Source organism: Salmo salar, chromosome 28 (genome assembly GCF_965601325.2).
Source record: "Salmo salar chromosome 28, fSalSal1, whole genome shotgun sequence".
Lineage (NCBI taxonomy): Eukaryota > Metazoa > Chordata > Actinopteri > Salmoniformes > Salmonidae > Salmo > Salmo salar.
Genome location: NC_138318.1, coordinates 22,390,715 through 22,406,047, shown reverse-complemented (window position 1 = coordinate 22,406,047; position 15,333 = coordinate 22,390,715). Strand labels below are relative to the sequence as shown.

Here is a 15,333-nt window from a genome sequence, read left to right as displayed (position 1 = left end):
GGTGCACCCATGACCAGCTCGGAAACCAGATTGCATTGCGGAGAAGGTACGATGGGATTCGAAATGGTCGGTGATCTGTTTGTTAACTTGGCTTTCGAAGGCTTTAGAAAGGCAGGGTAGGATAGATATAGGTCTGTAGCAGTTTTGGTCTAGAATGTCTCCCCCTTTGAAGAGGGGTATGACCGCGGCAGCTTTCCAATCTTTGGGGATCTCGGACGATACAAAAGAGGTTGAAAAAGCTAGTAATAGGGGTTGCAACAATTTCAGCGGATAATTTTAGAAAGAGAGGGTCCAGATTGTCTAGCCCGACTGATTTGTAGGGGTCCAGATTTTGCAGCTCTTTCAGAACATCAGCTATCTGGATTTGGGTGAAAGAGAAATGGGGGAGGCTTTGTCAAGTTGCTTTGGGGGGTGCAGGGCTGTTGACCGGGGTAGGGGTATCCAGGTGGAAAGCATGGCCAGCCGTAAAAAAATGCTTATTGAAATTCTCAATTATCATGGATTTATCGGTGGTGACAGTGTTTCCTAGCCTCAGTGCAGTGGGCAGCTGGGAGGAGGTGTTCTTATTCTCCATGGACTTTACAGTGTCCCATAACTTTTTTGAGTTTGTGCTACAGGATACAAATTTCTGTTTTAAAAAGCTAGCCTTTGCCTTCCTAACTGACTGTGTATATTGGTTCCTAACTTCCCCGAAAAGTAGCATATCGCGGGGGCTATTCGATGCTAATGCAGAACGCCACAGGATGTTTTTGTGCTGGTCAAGGGCCGTCAGGTCTGGAGTGAACCAAGGGCTATATCTTTTTCCTGGTTCTACATTTTTTGAATGGGGCATGCTTATTTAAGATGGTGAGTAAAGCACTTTAAAGAATAACCAGGCATCCTCTACTGTCGGAATGAGGTCAATTAGAAAGGCCTCCTTGCTGAAGTGATTTAGGGAGCGTTTGACAGTGATGAGGGGTGGTCGTTTGACCGCAGACCCATTACAGACGCAGGCAATGAGGCAGTGACCGCTGAGGTCCTGGTTGAAGACAGCAGAGGTATATTGAGAGGGAAGGTTGGTTAGGATGATATTTATGAGGGTGCCCGTGTTTACGGATTAGGGGTTGTACCTGGTAGGTTAATTGATCATTTGTGTGAGATTGAGGGCATCAAGCTTAGATTGTAGGATGGCCGGGGTGTTAAGCATGTCCCAGTTTAGGTCACCTAATAGCACGACAGCACCTAACATCATTAATAGTACTTGCATGACAATCTCACAGTGAAGTGTTACATGAGCCTTTAGTTGAGATTGTGTTCAAGAGAATGGATTAGTTCTAACTAGAGGCGGTCCAAGGTGAGATAAAAGGAGTAAACTGCATAGGACTAATACAATACCTGGTATGACTAGGGCTGTGGAGGACTTGACATTTTGTCAGACGGTTATTGTCATGCAAATGACTGCCAGTCTCACAGTAATTGACCTTTTAATTGACATAAAAACACGTTTAGCATCTCCAGGCCTCCACGCATAGGCCTACAAGCCACTGATGCGCGTCTTTGGAATATCTACATTAAAAAAAAAAAAAAAAAAAAAAAAAAAGAGTAGAATAAATCCATTTAATATACATCATCACAATAAATCCATTATTTTAGGCAGGTCTAAAGAAACATTATGATATGAAGAAAATGTATTTCAGAAGAACAGAATATGAGTTGTCCTACTGTATGTTATCTGGCTATGCGCCATGCCATAGGCTGTAGGCTTGTTCATTCAGCAGACAAGATATTGCTTATAAATCCTGTGCCATTATTTTATATTATATGATTTTATATTAAGAAGAATATAATTGAACATAGCTGGATAAAATAGAAAATATATATTTTCCCATTCTGGAGTGAGTGTGCATATGAAGTGGCTATGTTGAGCGTAAGTGATCATTTGAAACAGGTCCTATATGCTAGATTTAGAGTTATTTGCCAACTTTAGTTGTGAATGATACAAACCTTAGAATGTATATGGGACTGCATGGTGCGACTATATGCTATTGAAGACTTGAGAAAGCCACAAAAAAAGCTGGCGCTCTGTACCTTGCCTCAGGCTGCACACACTCTTCTCATCAAGTGACCATATTTCACCCATCAGACTATTCTAAATGTAATCTTGTCTTTACTAATATGTCAAAGTTGTTTCGATTTAGAATGGCCCATTCTAAAATGGGCAAGAACAGGTGTAGGGGAAAAAAGACGTCATCCACATGCACTCGAATGGTGAACGGAGGCCGCTTTCCCGTAGCTTGTTTTTCAATCATGCAGGGTAGGCTACTCCAGTATTATAGTGGAGCATGTGCTTAATATGAGCAGCTGAAAACTAAATATAGTAGCAGCTGGGATCCTCCTCTTTTTAGTGGCAACCATCAAAACTCTGCTTTCACACTGGGCTCATAGTAACACCTATTTCACTCCGCTGTTTGAGGAGCATGCAGCCTCTCGCTGTGCGACAGGTTATATTCCGCCCAAACTCTGTATGCCATGGGCTGTCCAACCCTGTTCCAGCAGCTTCATTTGGGAAACAAAGTCAAATCTGTTAGGGAATATTGATAGTAACTTTTTTTTCGCAAGAAAACATTTCATTAAACTATTGACAGCCCCCCCCTCTCTGCACGCTCGAGAAAGGAGGGAAACGCACAGTGGTGAGATATTCTGTAGCTTGGGGTAATGTCAGTCTATTAATTATGAAAATATTTTTTTTAAACGCCCTTGGCTATTTTGGGGGGTTTTAATTCATCATCCCCTTAGGAAGTGCTGTCCATTTAGTTGTATTAGGCTTTGAAACAAGATTCACAATGACCATGTTTTCCACTCAGTTTCAACCTGTTGTTGAACTTCTTTCTTCAAATTGATCGATCACAGTGAAGTGAGTTTTAAAAGCATGATACTGTTTTGATGATAAGTGTTTGATGTGATTTTTAATGGCATTTGCATTGATGTCAGAGTGGTTAGAGGGACAATAGAGCCCTGAGTACCAGGCCATTAGCGACCTGATGGTCGTTAGTGAGTTGGGTACTACCAACGCATGTCCAGAGTGCATAAAAGGAGATTACCGTGACTCAACGGTCAAGTGGAATTTTACTGCGGTCATGACTCATAACTGCCGGTGTGGCGGTAATATGGTCACCGCAACAGTCCTAGGTATGACCATTCTTCAGTCCACACCAGAGGAGTATTCTCAGAACTGAAGCCTTTAGATAATGTAATCTGCTTACAACTTTCATTTAGGCCTAGTTCTTCTAGTTTTCCATAGAAAAAGTGACTGACTTGGAAGCATACAGTTTCACTCATACTAGTTACACGAGAAGGTTGGATTTTATACCACCTTGCATGTGACAGATATTTCGATAGGCTGGCATAGACTGGGGATACACTGCTGACTATTGGCGGCCCAGATACAGCCATCCAACACTTTAGCCATGCAAGAGTGCAAAAAGCTGCTTTTGTTCAAATGAGATGCTCCCAGACAATCACTTCCACTGTAACACAGCTAATGGAGAGCATTTGTGTTCTAAAAACAATTATCACACCAAGAATTGAACCTTAGAAGTCCTTTCCACTACCAGCCAACAGACCTGGGTTCAAATAGTATTGGTTTTCTTTCAAATAGCTACATTTGATTGAGCTGGGTTAGAACCAACAATGTAAACCCCACCCAGACAGGCTCCATCAAAATGGTAAAAGTATTTGAAAGAAAACAAAAATTATTTGAAGCCAGGTCTAGAATGACATGAAGAGCTCAACATGACTGCATATGATGATCAGATATCACTTAATTTAGTTCTGTGTTACATAGAAATTGAACCCATGATCACACTTCTATTCTTTGGCAGCACTGAATTCATTTCAAACCTGCCCCTAGCCAGCCTATATTGTATCGCTCGAGATCTTTACATAAATGTAAATTGTCAATATCACAAGATTTACATTAGTTAGGGTACTCACACTATGTAGCTTGCCAAGAATTTCAGCGTCATGCAAAATACAAACCAATGGCTTTGTGTGTGTGGGGGGGTAATTTCAGGGGATAGCAAATAGAACAAGTTTCATGTTAGCATGAAAACATATGGCATGGCAACAGCATAATAAAACAGTATGTGTCCAGGCTACTTCAGAAGTACCTTTGGATAGGTCCTGAAACTTGTCACTGGTTTTCTTCTTGCGCCATTTCCAGGGTTTGAAGATCTTCCCTATAGTGGAGAGCTTCCCCTTCTGCTTCAGTGGAGGAGTCTGGGTGCTGCCCAGCACAACATCACAGTTGGACAGAGATGCTGTTTCCAGTCCATCAACTGTGGGGAAATCACACAAGGACACACCTGATCAGAAAACTTACTTACTTAGCCCTGTTCATTCCTATGTGGAACACAGGGTTGCAAAACTACCAGTAATTTACCAAGTTATATAATTCTATAATTTTGGTAATTAACAGGTAATCTATGGTAATTTTGGTAATATATTTGAATTACAAACACATATTTATTCATCCTTATATCTGCGTACATATTGTCCACGAGTTTCTAGTAAATAGACCAAAGGTTCAAGGGAAAAGAGCCTAATTAATGAAAAAACATCTAAATCAACAATGGCATAATTTTCTATTAACTCTGCAACTCTTCCAACTAATACACTTTTTCACAACTGCCACCAGTTTGGCATCAAAACATTTACAAAAACATATTGACATAGTAAAATAAATATACTTGATATGTTATGAAAATTCCATAAAATCCTGAATGTTTTCAAAATTCCGGTAGTTTACTAGTAAACTTTTGGTAATCGACCCTCCATTTGCAACACTATGCTTTAAGAATTACTAAACACAACATGAGAAAGCGGATATTGCACAATGGTGAATTCACTTCAGTATGTGTCAGAAATAAACATGTACTTTCACATGACTTTAATTAGATTTCCTAGGCCAATCATTTTGTCAACAATTATCCCAACTTTGTTGCATTTAATAATTTATCTTCTTTGCAAAACAAATCATAATCTCCATAGCAAAGCAAAATAGCAGATAAAACCTTTTGATAACCCACGTGCAGCCCCGTTTCACAGTGATTCATTTGCTGCTGTACTTGGCCTTAGCAACCAGATTCATGTCCTTCCCTAATCATTTCCTTTCCTGTTTGAAAGTAAGAAGCCAGGGGAATGGGAACAGGCTGGAATGCTAAGGCTGGAGGGGGAGGGAGAAGGTGTGGCGTTTCCTCATGCCTCACTTCTTAGGAATAGGGAGGTTCCATGGCCCATGGCTGCTGAATGTTTTCTCTGCACCATCCATCAATCCATCCATCCATCCATAAAACATTGCTACCACAGAGGATGGTAGAAGATTCTCCACCTACTTATTTGAAAAGATTAAGAAGTGGAATCATCGCCTCAACGATTAACAGTGGCGTCCCCCAAGGATCCGTCTTAGGCCCCATTCCTTTCCTAATCAGGAAACGCAACACCCAATTCCACTAGAACATAAACATAAACACAACCCCAGACTCCCTCTCCTTCATAACCCCCAATTCCTCTGGTCCCCAATACCTCAGTGAACACTTCAACCCCACTCCGGTCAAATTATCAATGACTCCTTGCAGTCCCAAAGACGCACCTAAAAACAATGGGTCGCTGAGCATTTTGCTGTCTCGACCCCCGGCTGTGGAACGAGCTCCCCCCACCTCCGCATGCCCCAGACCACCACTGCCTTTAAGTCTGAGCTAAAGAAACACTTCTTCAAACTGGATTTCGCTTAATGTGATTGTTGTGGTATCTGTTGTCAGTCTTATACATTCGTTTCAAGTTATTATTTTGTCCTTGTCGCCTCCTTTATTAAAAATGTATGTATGTATCTTGTATAATACTAGGCTGCTTGCGATCTTTTACTTTCTTGCTTAAATTTTTTTTAGCCCTTTAACTTATTTGGGAACGGGGGCAGTATTAAGTAGCTTGGATGAATAAGGTGCCCAGAGTAAACTGCCTGCTACTCAGGCCCAGAAGATAGAATATGCATATAATTTGTAGATTTGGATAGAAAACAGTCTAAAGTTTCCAAAACTGTTAAAATAATGTCTGTGAGTATAACAGAACTCATATGGCAGGCATAAACCTGAAAACAAATCCAACCAGGAAGTGGGAAATCTAAGGTTTGTAGTTTTTTGAAGTGATTGCCTATCCAATATACTGTGTCTATGGGGTCAGATTCCACTTCCTAAGGCTTCCACTAGATGTCAACAGTCTTTAGAACGTTGTTGCAGGCTTCTACTGTGAAAGGGGAGCGAATAAGAGCTGTTTGAACCAGGGGTCTGGCTGAAAGCCTTGAGTTGTTTATTGCGTGCCGCCGTGAGCGTGAGCTCCGTTCCCTTTCCTTTCTAAAGACAAAGGAATTGTCCGGTTGGAATATTATTGAAGATTTATGATAAAAACATCCTAAAGATTGATTATATACACATCGTTTGACATGTTTCTACAAACTATAATGGACTTTGTGAGTGCACCTTGTGCATTTGGATTACTGGACTAAAACACACGAACAAAAAGGATGTATTTGGACATAAAGATTATTGAACAAAACAAACATTTGTCTAACATGGAGACCTGGGAGTGCCATCAGATGAAGATAATCAAAAGGTAGGCCCTATTCCAATTAATTTTAATGCTATTTCTGACACCTCTCCTTGGTTGGAAAATGGCTGTATGGTTTTTGTGGCTAGGCACTGACCTAACATAATAGCATGGTGTGCTTTTGCCGTAAAGCCTTTTTGAAATCACACACAGCGGTTGCATTAAGGAGAAGTGTATCTTTAATCGTATGTTAAACACTTGTATCTTTCATCAATGTTTATGATGAGTATTTCTGTAATTTGATGTGGCTCTCTGCACTTTCACCGGATGTTTGTTTGAGACAATGCATTTCTGAACATAACGCGGCAATTTCAAATGCGATTTTTGGACATAAAGATGAACATTATCGAACAAAACACACATTTATTGTCCAACATGGAGTCCTGGGAGTGCCATCCGGTGAAGATCAAAGGTTAGTGATTCATTTTAAAGCCATTTCGGTCTTTTGTGACACATCTCCTTCTTTGGAAAATGGCTGTATGGTTTTCTGTGGCTAGGTGCTGACCTAACATAATCGCATGGTGTGCTTTTGCCGTAAAGCCTTTTGAAATCAGACACTGTGGCTGGATTAACAAGAAGTTTATCTTTAAAATGGTGTGTACTACTTGTATGTTTGAGGAATTTTAATTATGAGATTTCTGTTGTTTGCCCTGCAATTTCACTGGCTGTCCCACATATCCCAGAGAGGTTAATTCAATTTCTTTCCATTTAATGGTAGCTCTCAATTTAAGGAGCTTTGTGATTTATGTCTGTAAATGAAAAGCGCTCTACAAATGCAATTTATTATTATTATAGTATGTTTGATGTTTGTTTTGATTGCTGAAGAGGCACATCCTTGTTCAGGAAAAAAACAATACCCAAGGATGATTTATTAAAATTGAAATAAACATGGTGGGATAGAATCCCTAACCATCTCAAGAACAATTCAAGCTCTGTTTCATTTAATGTCCTGGTAGCTGTAAATAAGCAGCACAACTGTATATGAAATCTTGGGTCTCTTTCTGATGGAGGGGAAGTGAAGTGAGGCCTGTCCAAACAAAAGGGGAACACAAGAGCAACACATGGGAGGTTCCCAAGACAGTGTAAAAATAATGTGCTTGAGAAACATAGGAAGTGTCAAAGATGTAGGCCCTATTCCAACTACGAGAGATGGAGGAGAGTCTAAGGAGCGGAGGGGCCAAATAGATTTCCACTTTTCAATTACATTACATAATTACCTTACCTTTCGTTGTGGCTTGCAACATGACATTCTTGGTCCGCAGCTCAACAACGTACATATCACAGTGGCCACTAGCCAGTAAGCAAACTATTTAACAATCCAAGTAACTTTTCTTCTAAAACATATTACAATAGTGAATAATTAAACCAAATCATATTACACTCTTGAATAAAGCAACAATCCACAAGCATGTGCAGACAATTAAAGGGTTTATTTTAACATCCGCTACGCCATTTCCTGGTTGCTAACATTCTAATAGTTCAACTAATTACAGTTTATGTGAGAAAGCAAGCAAATATAGTATAGAGAATCATTGAACCATCTAAACCGGTGTGAAATATCTTTTCCATAACCAAAAATATTGTATTTTCAGCTGGTGTACAACTCTGAAATTAAAAGACGCAAAAGCAAAACTTAACGGGAAGCATAGAAATAACACACATACAGTTGAAGTCGGAAGTTTACATACACCTTAGACAAATACATTTAAACTCAGTTTTTCACAATTCCTGACATTTAATCCTAGTAAAATCCCCTGTCTTAGGTCAGTTAGAATCAACACCTATTTTAAGAATGTGAAATGTCAGAATAATAGTAGAGAGAATGATTTATTTCAGCTTTCATCACATTCCCGGTGGGTCAGAAGTTTACATACACTCAATTAGTATTTGGTAGCATTGCCTTTAACTTGTTTAACTTGGGTCAAACGTTTCAGGTAGCCTTCCACAAGCTTCCCACAATAAGTTGGGTGAATTTTGGCCCATTCCTCCTGACATAGCTGGTATAACTGAGTCAGGTTTGTAGGCCTCCTTGCTCGCACACACTTTTTCAGTTCTGCCCACAAATGTTCTATATGACTGAGGTCAGGGCTTTGTGATGGCCACTCCAATACCTTGACTTTGATGTCCTTATGCCATTTTACCACAACTTTGGAAGTATGCTTGGGGTCGTTGTCCATTTAAAAGACCCATTTGCGACCAAGCCCTAACTTCCTGACTGATGTCCTGAGATGTTGCTTCAATATATCCACATCATTTTCCGTCCTTATGATGCCATCTAGTTTGTGAAGTGCACCAGTCCCTCCTGCAGCAAAGCACCCCCACAACATCATGCTGCCACCCCCGCTTGCAAGCCTCCCCCTTTTCCCTCCAAACATAACGATGGTCATTATGGCCAAACAGTTCTATTTTTTTCAGCAGAATAGAGGACATTTCTCCAAAAAGTACGATATTTGTCCCCATGTGCAGTTGCAAACCGTAGTCTGGCTTTTTTATGTCGGTTTTGGAGCAGTGGCTTCTTCCTTGCTGAGCGGCCTTTCAGGTTATGTCGATATAGGACTCGTTTCACTGTGGATATAGATACTTTTGTACCCGTTTCCTCCAGCATCTTCACAAGGTCCCTTGCTGTTGTTCTGGGATTGATTTGCACTTTTCACACCAAAGTACGTTCATCTCTAGGAGACAGAACGCATCTCTTTCCTGAGCGGTATGACAGCTGCGTGGTCCCATGGTGTTTATACTTGCAGTCTAGTCTCATTGCTGCAACTCCCGTACAGACTAGGGAGAGGCGAAGGTCGAGAGCCGTGCGTCCTCCGAAACACAACCCAACCAAGCCGCACTGCTTCTTGACACAATGCTCCCTTAACCCGGAAGCCAGCCGCACCAATGTGTCGGAGGAAACACCGTACACCTGGCGACCGTGTCAGTGTGCACTGCGCCCGGCCCGCCACGGAAGTTGCTAGTGCCCGATGGGACAAGGACATCCATGCCGGGCAAAACCCTCCCCTAACCCGGACGACGCTGGGCAAATTGTGCGCCACCCCATGGGTCTCCCAGTTGCGGCCGGCTGCGACAGAGCCTGGACTCGAACCCAGAATCTCTAGTGGCACAGCTAGCACTGCGATGCAGTGCCTTAGACCACTGCGTCACTCGGGAGGCCCTATATTTTGATTTGTTTAACACTTTTTTGGTTACTACATGATTCCATATGTGTTATTTCATAGTTTTGATGTCTTCACTATTATTCTACAATGTAGAAAATAATAAAAATAAAGAAAAACCCTGGAATGAGTAGGTGTGTCCAAACTTTTGACTGGACCTATATATGTGTAGCCGAGGGTATTTTTGCAAAAAGTCTAGTAAATGTGAACACCCTCTTAAAAAGCGGTAATCCTTAGTTGAAACAACAACGCCAACTCCCCGCCCGTTTCAGTAAAAGGCAAAAATATGGGGCTGGAGAAATGTAACCACTCAAATTCACACAGCTATGGATGCAAGGACTGACCATCCATGATATCAAAACCATAGTTTTATCCATGTTTTGAGGCTATATAGTGTTGTTTACCGTCATACTGTACAAAAATATAAATGCAACAATTTCAAAGATATTACTGAGTTACAGGCCCCTCAGACGTGACGTCCGCTGAAGGCCCATTCTGCTAACCGCGGCCTGCTAGCTACCTAGAGCTACTTGGAACCCTACTAATCCACGACTGGTCTATCGACGTCACCGCACGAAGAGGCAAAAACAGACTTACCTCCATCGCGACGTGCCCCAAAGGCCCTTCTGCTAACTTGCTAGCCCCGGTCTGCTAGCCCCGGTCTGCTAACTGCTAGATAGCTTGCCCGGTCTGCTAACTGCTTGCTTGCTAACCCGGTCTACTAACTGCTAGCTTGTTAGCACCGGCCTGCTAACTGTCTGAATCGCCGTGTCCCCAGCCAGCTCAACCACTCACTGGACCCATATGTTCACTTGGCTACGCATGCCTCTCTCTATTATCAATATGCTTCGTCCATTACTGTCCTGGTTAGTGATTACTGTCTTATTTCACTGTAGAGCCTCTAGCCCTGCTCAATATGCCTTAACCAACCATGTTGTTCCACCTCCTACATATGCGATGACATCACCTGGTTTAAACGTCTCTAGAGACTATATCGCTCTCATCATTACTCAATGCCTAGGTTTACCTCCAATGTACTCACATCCAACCTTACCTTTGTCTGTACACTATGCCTTGAATCTATGCTATCATGCCCAGAAACCTGCTCCTTTTACTCTCTGTTCCGAACGTGCTAGACGGCCAGTTCGTATAGCCTTTAGCCGTACCCTTATCCTGTAGAGGTTAATCCAGGTCCTGCAGTGCCTAGCTCCACTCGCACTCCCCAAGTGCTCTTATTTGTTGACTTCTGTAACCGTAAAAGCGGTTCACCGTAAAATGACGGATCACCACCTTAAGCTGAACCTCGGCAAGACGGAGCTGCTCTTCCTCCCGGGGAAGGACTGCCCTTTCCATGATCTCGCCATCACGGTGGACAACTCCATTGTGTCCTCCTCCCAGAGTGCTAAGAGCCTCGGCGTGACCCTGGACAACACCCTGTTGTTCTCCGCTAACATCAAGGCGGTGACCCGATCCTGTAGGTTCATGCTATACAACATTCGCAGAGTACGACCCTGCCTTACACAGGAAGCGGTACAGGTCCTAATCCAGGCACTTGTCATCTCCCGTCTGGATTACTGCAACTCCCTGTTGGCGGGGCTCCCTGCCTGTGCCATTAAACCCCTACAACTCATCCAGAACGCCGCAGCCCGTCTGGTGGTCAACCTTCCCAAGTTCTCTCACGTCACCCCGCTCCTCCGCACACTCCACTGGCTTCCAGTTGAAGTTCGCATCTGCTACAAGACCATGGTGCTTGCCTACAGAGCTGTGAGGGGAACGGCACCTCCGTACCTTCAGGCTCTGATCAGGCCCTACACCCAAACAAGGGCACTGCGTTCATCCACCTCTGGCCTGCTGGCCCCCCTACCGCTGCGGAAGCACAGTTCCCGCTCAGCCCAGTCAAAACTGTTCGCTGCTCTGGCACCCCAATGGTGGAACAAGCTCCCTCACGACGCCAGGACAGCGGAGTCAATCACCACCTTCCGTAGACGCCTGAAACCCCACCTCTTTAAGGAATACCTGGGATAGGATATAGTAATCCTTCTAACCCCCTCACAAAAAAAGATATAGATGTACTATTGTAAAGTGGTTGTTCCACTGGATATCATAAGGTGAATGCACCAATTTGTAAGTCGCTCTGGTTAAGAGCGTCTGCTAAATGACGTAAATGTAAATGTAAAAGCCTTGGTTTCATGCATGTTAACATTAGAAGCCTACTCCCTAACTTTGTTTTACTCACTGCTTTAGCACACTGCCAACCCGGATGTCTTAGCCATGTCTGAATCCTGGCTTAGGAAAACCACCAAAAACCCTGAAATCTCCATCCCTAACTATAACATTTTCTGCCAAGATAGAACTGCCAAAGGGGGCGGTGTTGCAATCTACTGCAAAGATAGTAATACAGAACTCTGCAGGCTATACAGGTCTGTACACAAACAATTAGAGAACCTACTTCTAAAAATTCACCTTTCCAGAAACAAGTCTCTCACTGTTGCCACTTGCTATAGACCACCCTCTGCCCCCAGCTGTGCCCTCGACACCATATGTGAATTGACTGCCCCCCATCTATCTTCTGAGCTCGTGCTACTAGGTGACTGAAACTGGGACATGCTTAACATCCCGCCATCCTACAATCTAAGCTTGATGCCCTCAATAACTAACTCACCCTCCAAATACACCTCTGCTGTTTTCAATCAAGATCTCAGCGATCACTGCCTCATTGCCTGCATCCGTAATGGGTCTGCGACCAAACGACCACCCCTAATCACTGTCAAACGCTCCCAAAAACACTTCTGCGAGCAGGCCTTTCTAATCGACCTGGCCGGGGTATCCTGGAATGACATTGACCTCATCCCGTCAGTAGAGGATGCCTGGTTATTCTTTAAAGTGCCTTCCTCACCATCTTAAATAAACATGCCCCATTCAAAAAATGTTGAACTAGGAATAGATAGAGTCCTTGGTTCACTCCAGACCTGTCTGCCCTTGACCAGCACAAAAACATCCTGTGGCGTTCTGCATTAGCATCGAATAGCCCCCGTGATATGCAACTTTTCAGGGAAGTTTGGAACAAATATACACAGACATTTAGGAAGGCTAAGGCTAGCTCGTCCCAGCTGCCCACTGCTGAGGCTAGGAAACACTGTTACCACCGATAAATCCACTATAATTGAGAATGTCAATAAGCATTTTTCTACAGCTGGCCATGCTTTACACCTGGCTACCCCTACCCCGGTCAACTGCCCGGCACCCTCCACAGCAACCCGCCAAAGCCACCACCATTTCACCTTCACCCAAATCCAGAAAACTGATGTTCTGAAAGAGCTGCAAAATCTGGACCCCTACAAATCAGTCGGGCTAGACAATCTGGACCCTCTCTTTCTAAAATGATCTGCCTAAATTGTTGCAACCCCTATTACTAGACTGTTCAACTTCTCTTTCGTATCGTCTGAGATTCCCAAAGATTGGAAAGCTGCCGCGGTCATCCCCCTCTTCTAGACCCAAACTGCTACAGACCTATATCTATCATACCTTGTCTTTCTAAGGTCTTCAAAAGCCAAGTTAACAAACAGATTACCGACCATTTCGAATCCCACCGTACCTTCTCCGCTGTGCAATCTGGTTTCAGAGCTGGTCATGGGTGCACCTCAGCCACGCTCAAGGTCCTAAATGACATAACCGCCATTGATAAGAGACATTACTGTGCAGCCGTATTCGTCGACCTGGCCAAGGCTTTCGACTTTGTCAATCACCACATTCTTATTGGCAGACTCGACAACCTTGGTTTCTCAAATGATTGCCTCGCCTGGTTCACTAACTATTTCTCAGATAGAGTTGTGTGTCAAATCTGAGGGCCTGTTGTCCGGACCTCTGGCAGTCTATGGGGGTGCCACAGGGTTCAATTCTCAAGCCGACTCTCTTCTCTGTATACATCAATGATGTCGCTCTTGCTGCTGGTGATTCTCTGATCCACCTCTATGCAGACGACACCATTTTGTATACTTCTGGCCCCTCTTTGGACACTGTGTTAACTAACCTCCAGACTAGCTTCAATGCCATACAACTCTCCTTCCGTGGCCTCCAACTGCTCTTAAATGCAAGTAAAACTAAATGCATGCTATTCAATCGATCACTGCCCGCACCTGCTCGCCCATCCAGCATCACTACTCTGGACGGCTCTGACTTAGAATATGTGGACAACTACAAATACCTAAGTGTCTGGTTAGACTGTAAACTCTCCTTCCAGACTCACATTAAGCATCTCCAATCCAAAATTAAATCTAGAATCGGCTTCCTATTTCGCAACAAAGCATCCTTCACTCATGCTGCCAAATATACCCTCGTAAAACTGACCATCCTACCGATCCTCGACTTCGGCGATGTCATGTATAAAATAGCCTCCAACACTCTACTCAACAAATTGGATGCAGTCAATCACAGTGTCATCCGTTTTGTCACCAAAGCCCCATACACTACCCACCACTGCGACCTGTATGCTCTCGTTGGTTGGCCCTCGCTTCATACTCGTCGCCAAACCCACTGGCTCCAGGTCATCTACAAGTCTCTGCTAGGTAAAGCCCCGCCTTACCTCAGCTCACTGGTCACCAGCAGCACCCACTCGTAGCACACGCTCCAGCAGGTATATCTCACTGGTCACCCCATAGCCAATTCCTCCTTTGGTCACCTTTCCTTCCAGTTCTCTGCTGCCAATGACTGGAACGAACAGCAAAAATCACTGAAGCTGGAGACTATCATCTCCCTCACTAGCTTTAAGCACCAGCTGCCAGAGCAGCTCACAGATCACTGCACCTGTACATAGCCCATCTATCTACCTCAGCCCCATACGGTATTTATTTATCTTGCTCCTTTGCACCCCAGTATCTCTACTTGCACATTCATCTTCTGCACACCTACCATTCCAGTGTTAATTGCTATATTGTAATTACTACGCCACCACGGCCTATTTATTGCCTTAACTCCCTCATCTTACCTCATTTGCACTCACTGTATATAGACTTTTGTTTACTGTATGTTTTGTTTATTCCATGTGTCGAATTGCTATACTTTCTTGGCCAGGTCGCAGTTGCAACTGAGAACTTGTTCTCAACTAGCCTACCTGTTTAAATAAAGGTGAAATATATATATTTTTTAAACCATTCATAAAAGGAAATCAGTCAATTGAAATAAATTAACTAGGCCTTAATCTATGGATTTCACAGGACTGGGCAGGGGTGCAGCCATGGGAGGGCATAGGCCCACCCACTTGGCAGCCAGGCCCACCGACTGAGGAGCCAGGCCTAACCAATCAGAATGTGTATTTCCCACAAAAGGGCTTCATTACAGACAGAAATACTCCTCAGCACCCCCCCTCAGATGATTCCACAGGTGAAGAAGCCTGATGGAGGTCCTGGGCTGGCATGGTTACACATGGTCTGCAGTTGTTAGCCCGGTTGGACATACTGCCAAATTCTCTAAAACGATGTTGGAGGCAGCTTATGGTAGAGAAATGAACATTCAATTTTCTAGCAAACGCTCTGGTGGA

General features: G+C 43.5%; 1 protein-coding gene across 3 annotated transcripts in view; it reads right to left on the bottom strand.

Moving 5' to 3' along the window:
* Positions 1-15,333, bottom strand: part of phactr2 (phosphatase and actin regulator 2) — a 51,419-nt gene that overhangs the window by 22,806 nt on the left and 13,280 nt on the right. For all 3 annotated transcript variants that reach the window (XM_014179906.3, XM_014179908.3, XM_014179909.3), the window contains exon 2: positions 4,149-4,316. In XM_014179906.3, coding sequence (XP_014035381.2) covers positions 4,149-4,316 — 168 coding nt within the window. The remainder of the gene's footprint in view (positions 1-4,148; positions 4,317-15,333) is intronic.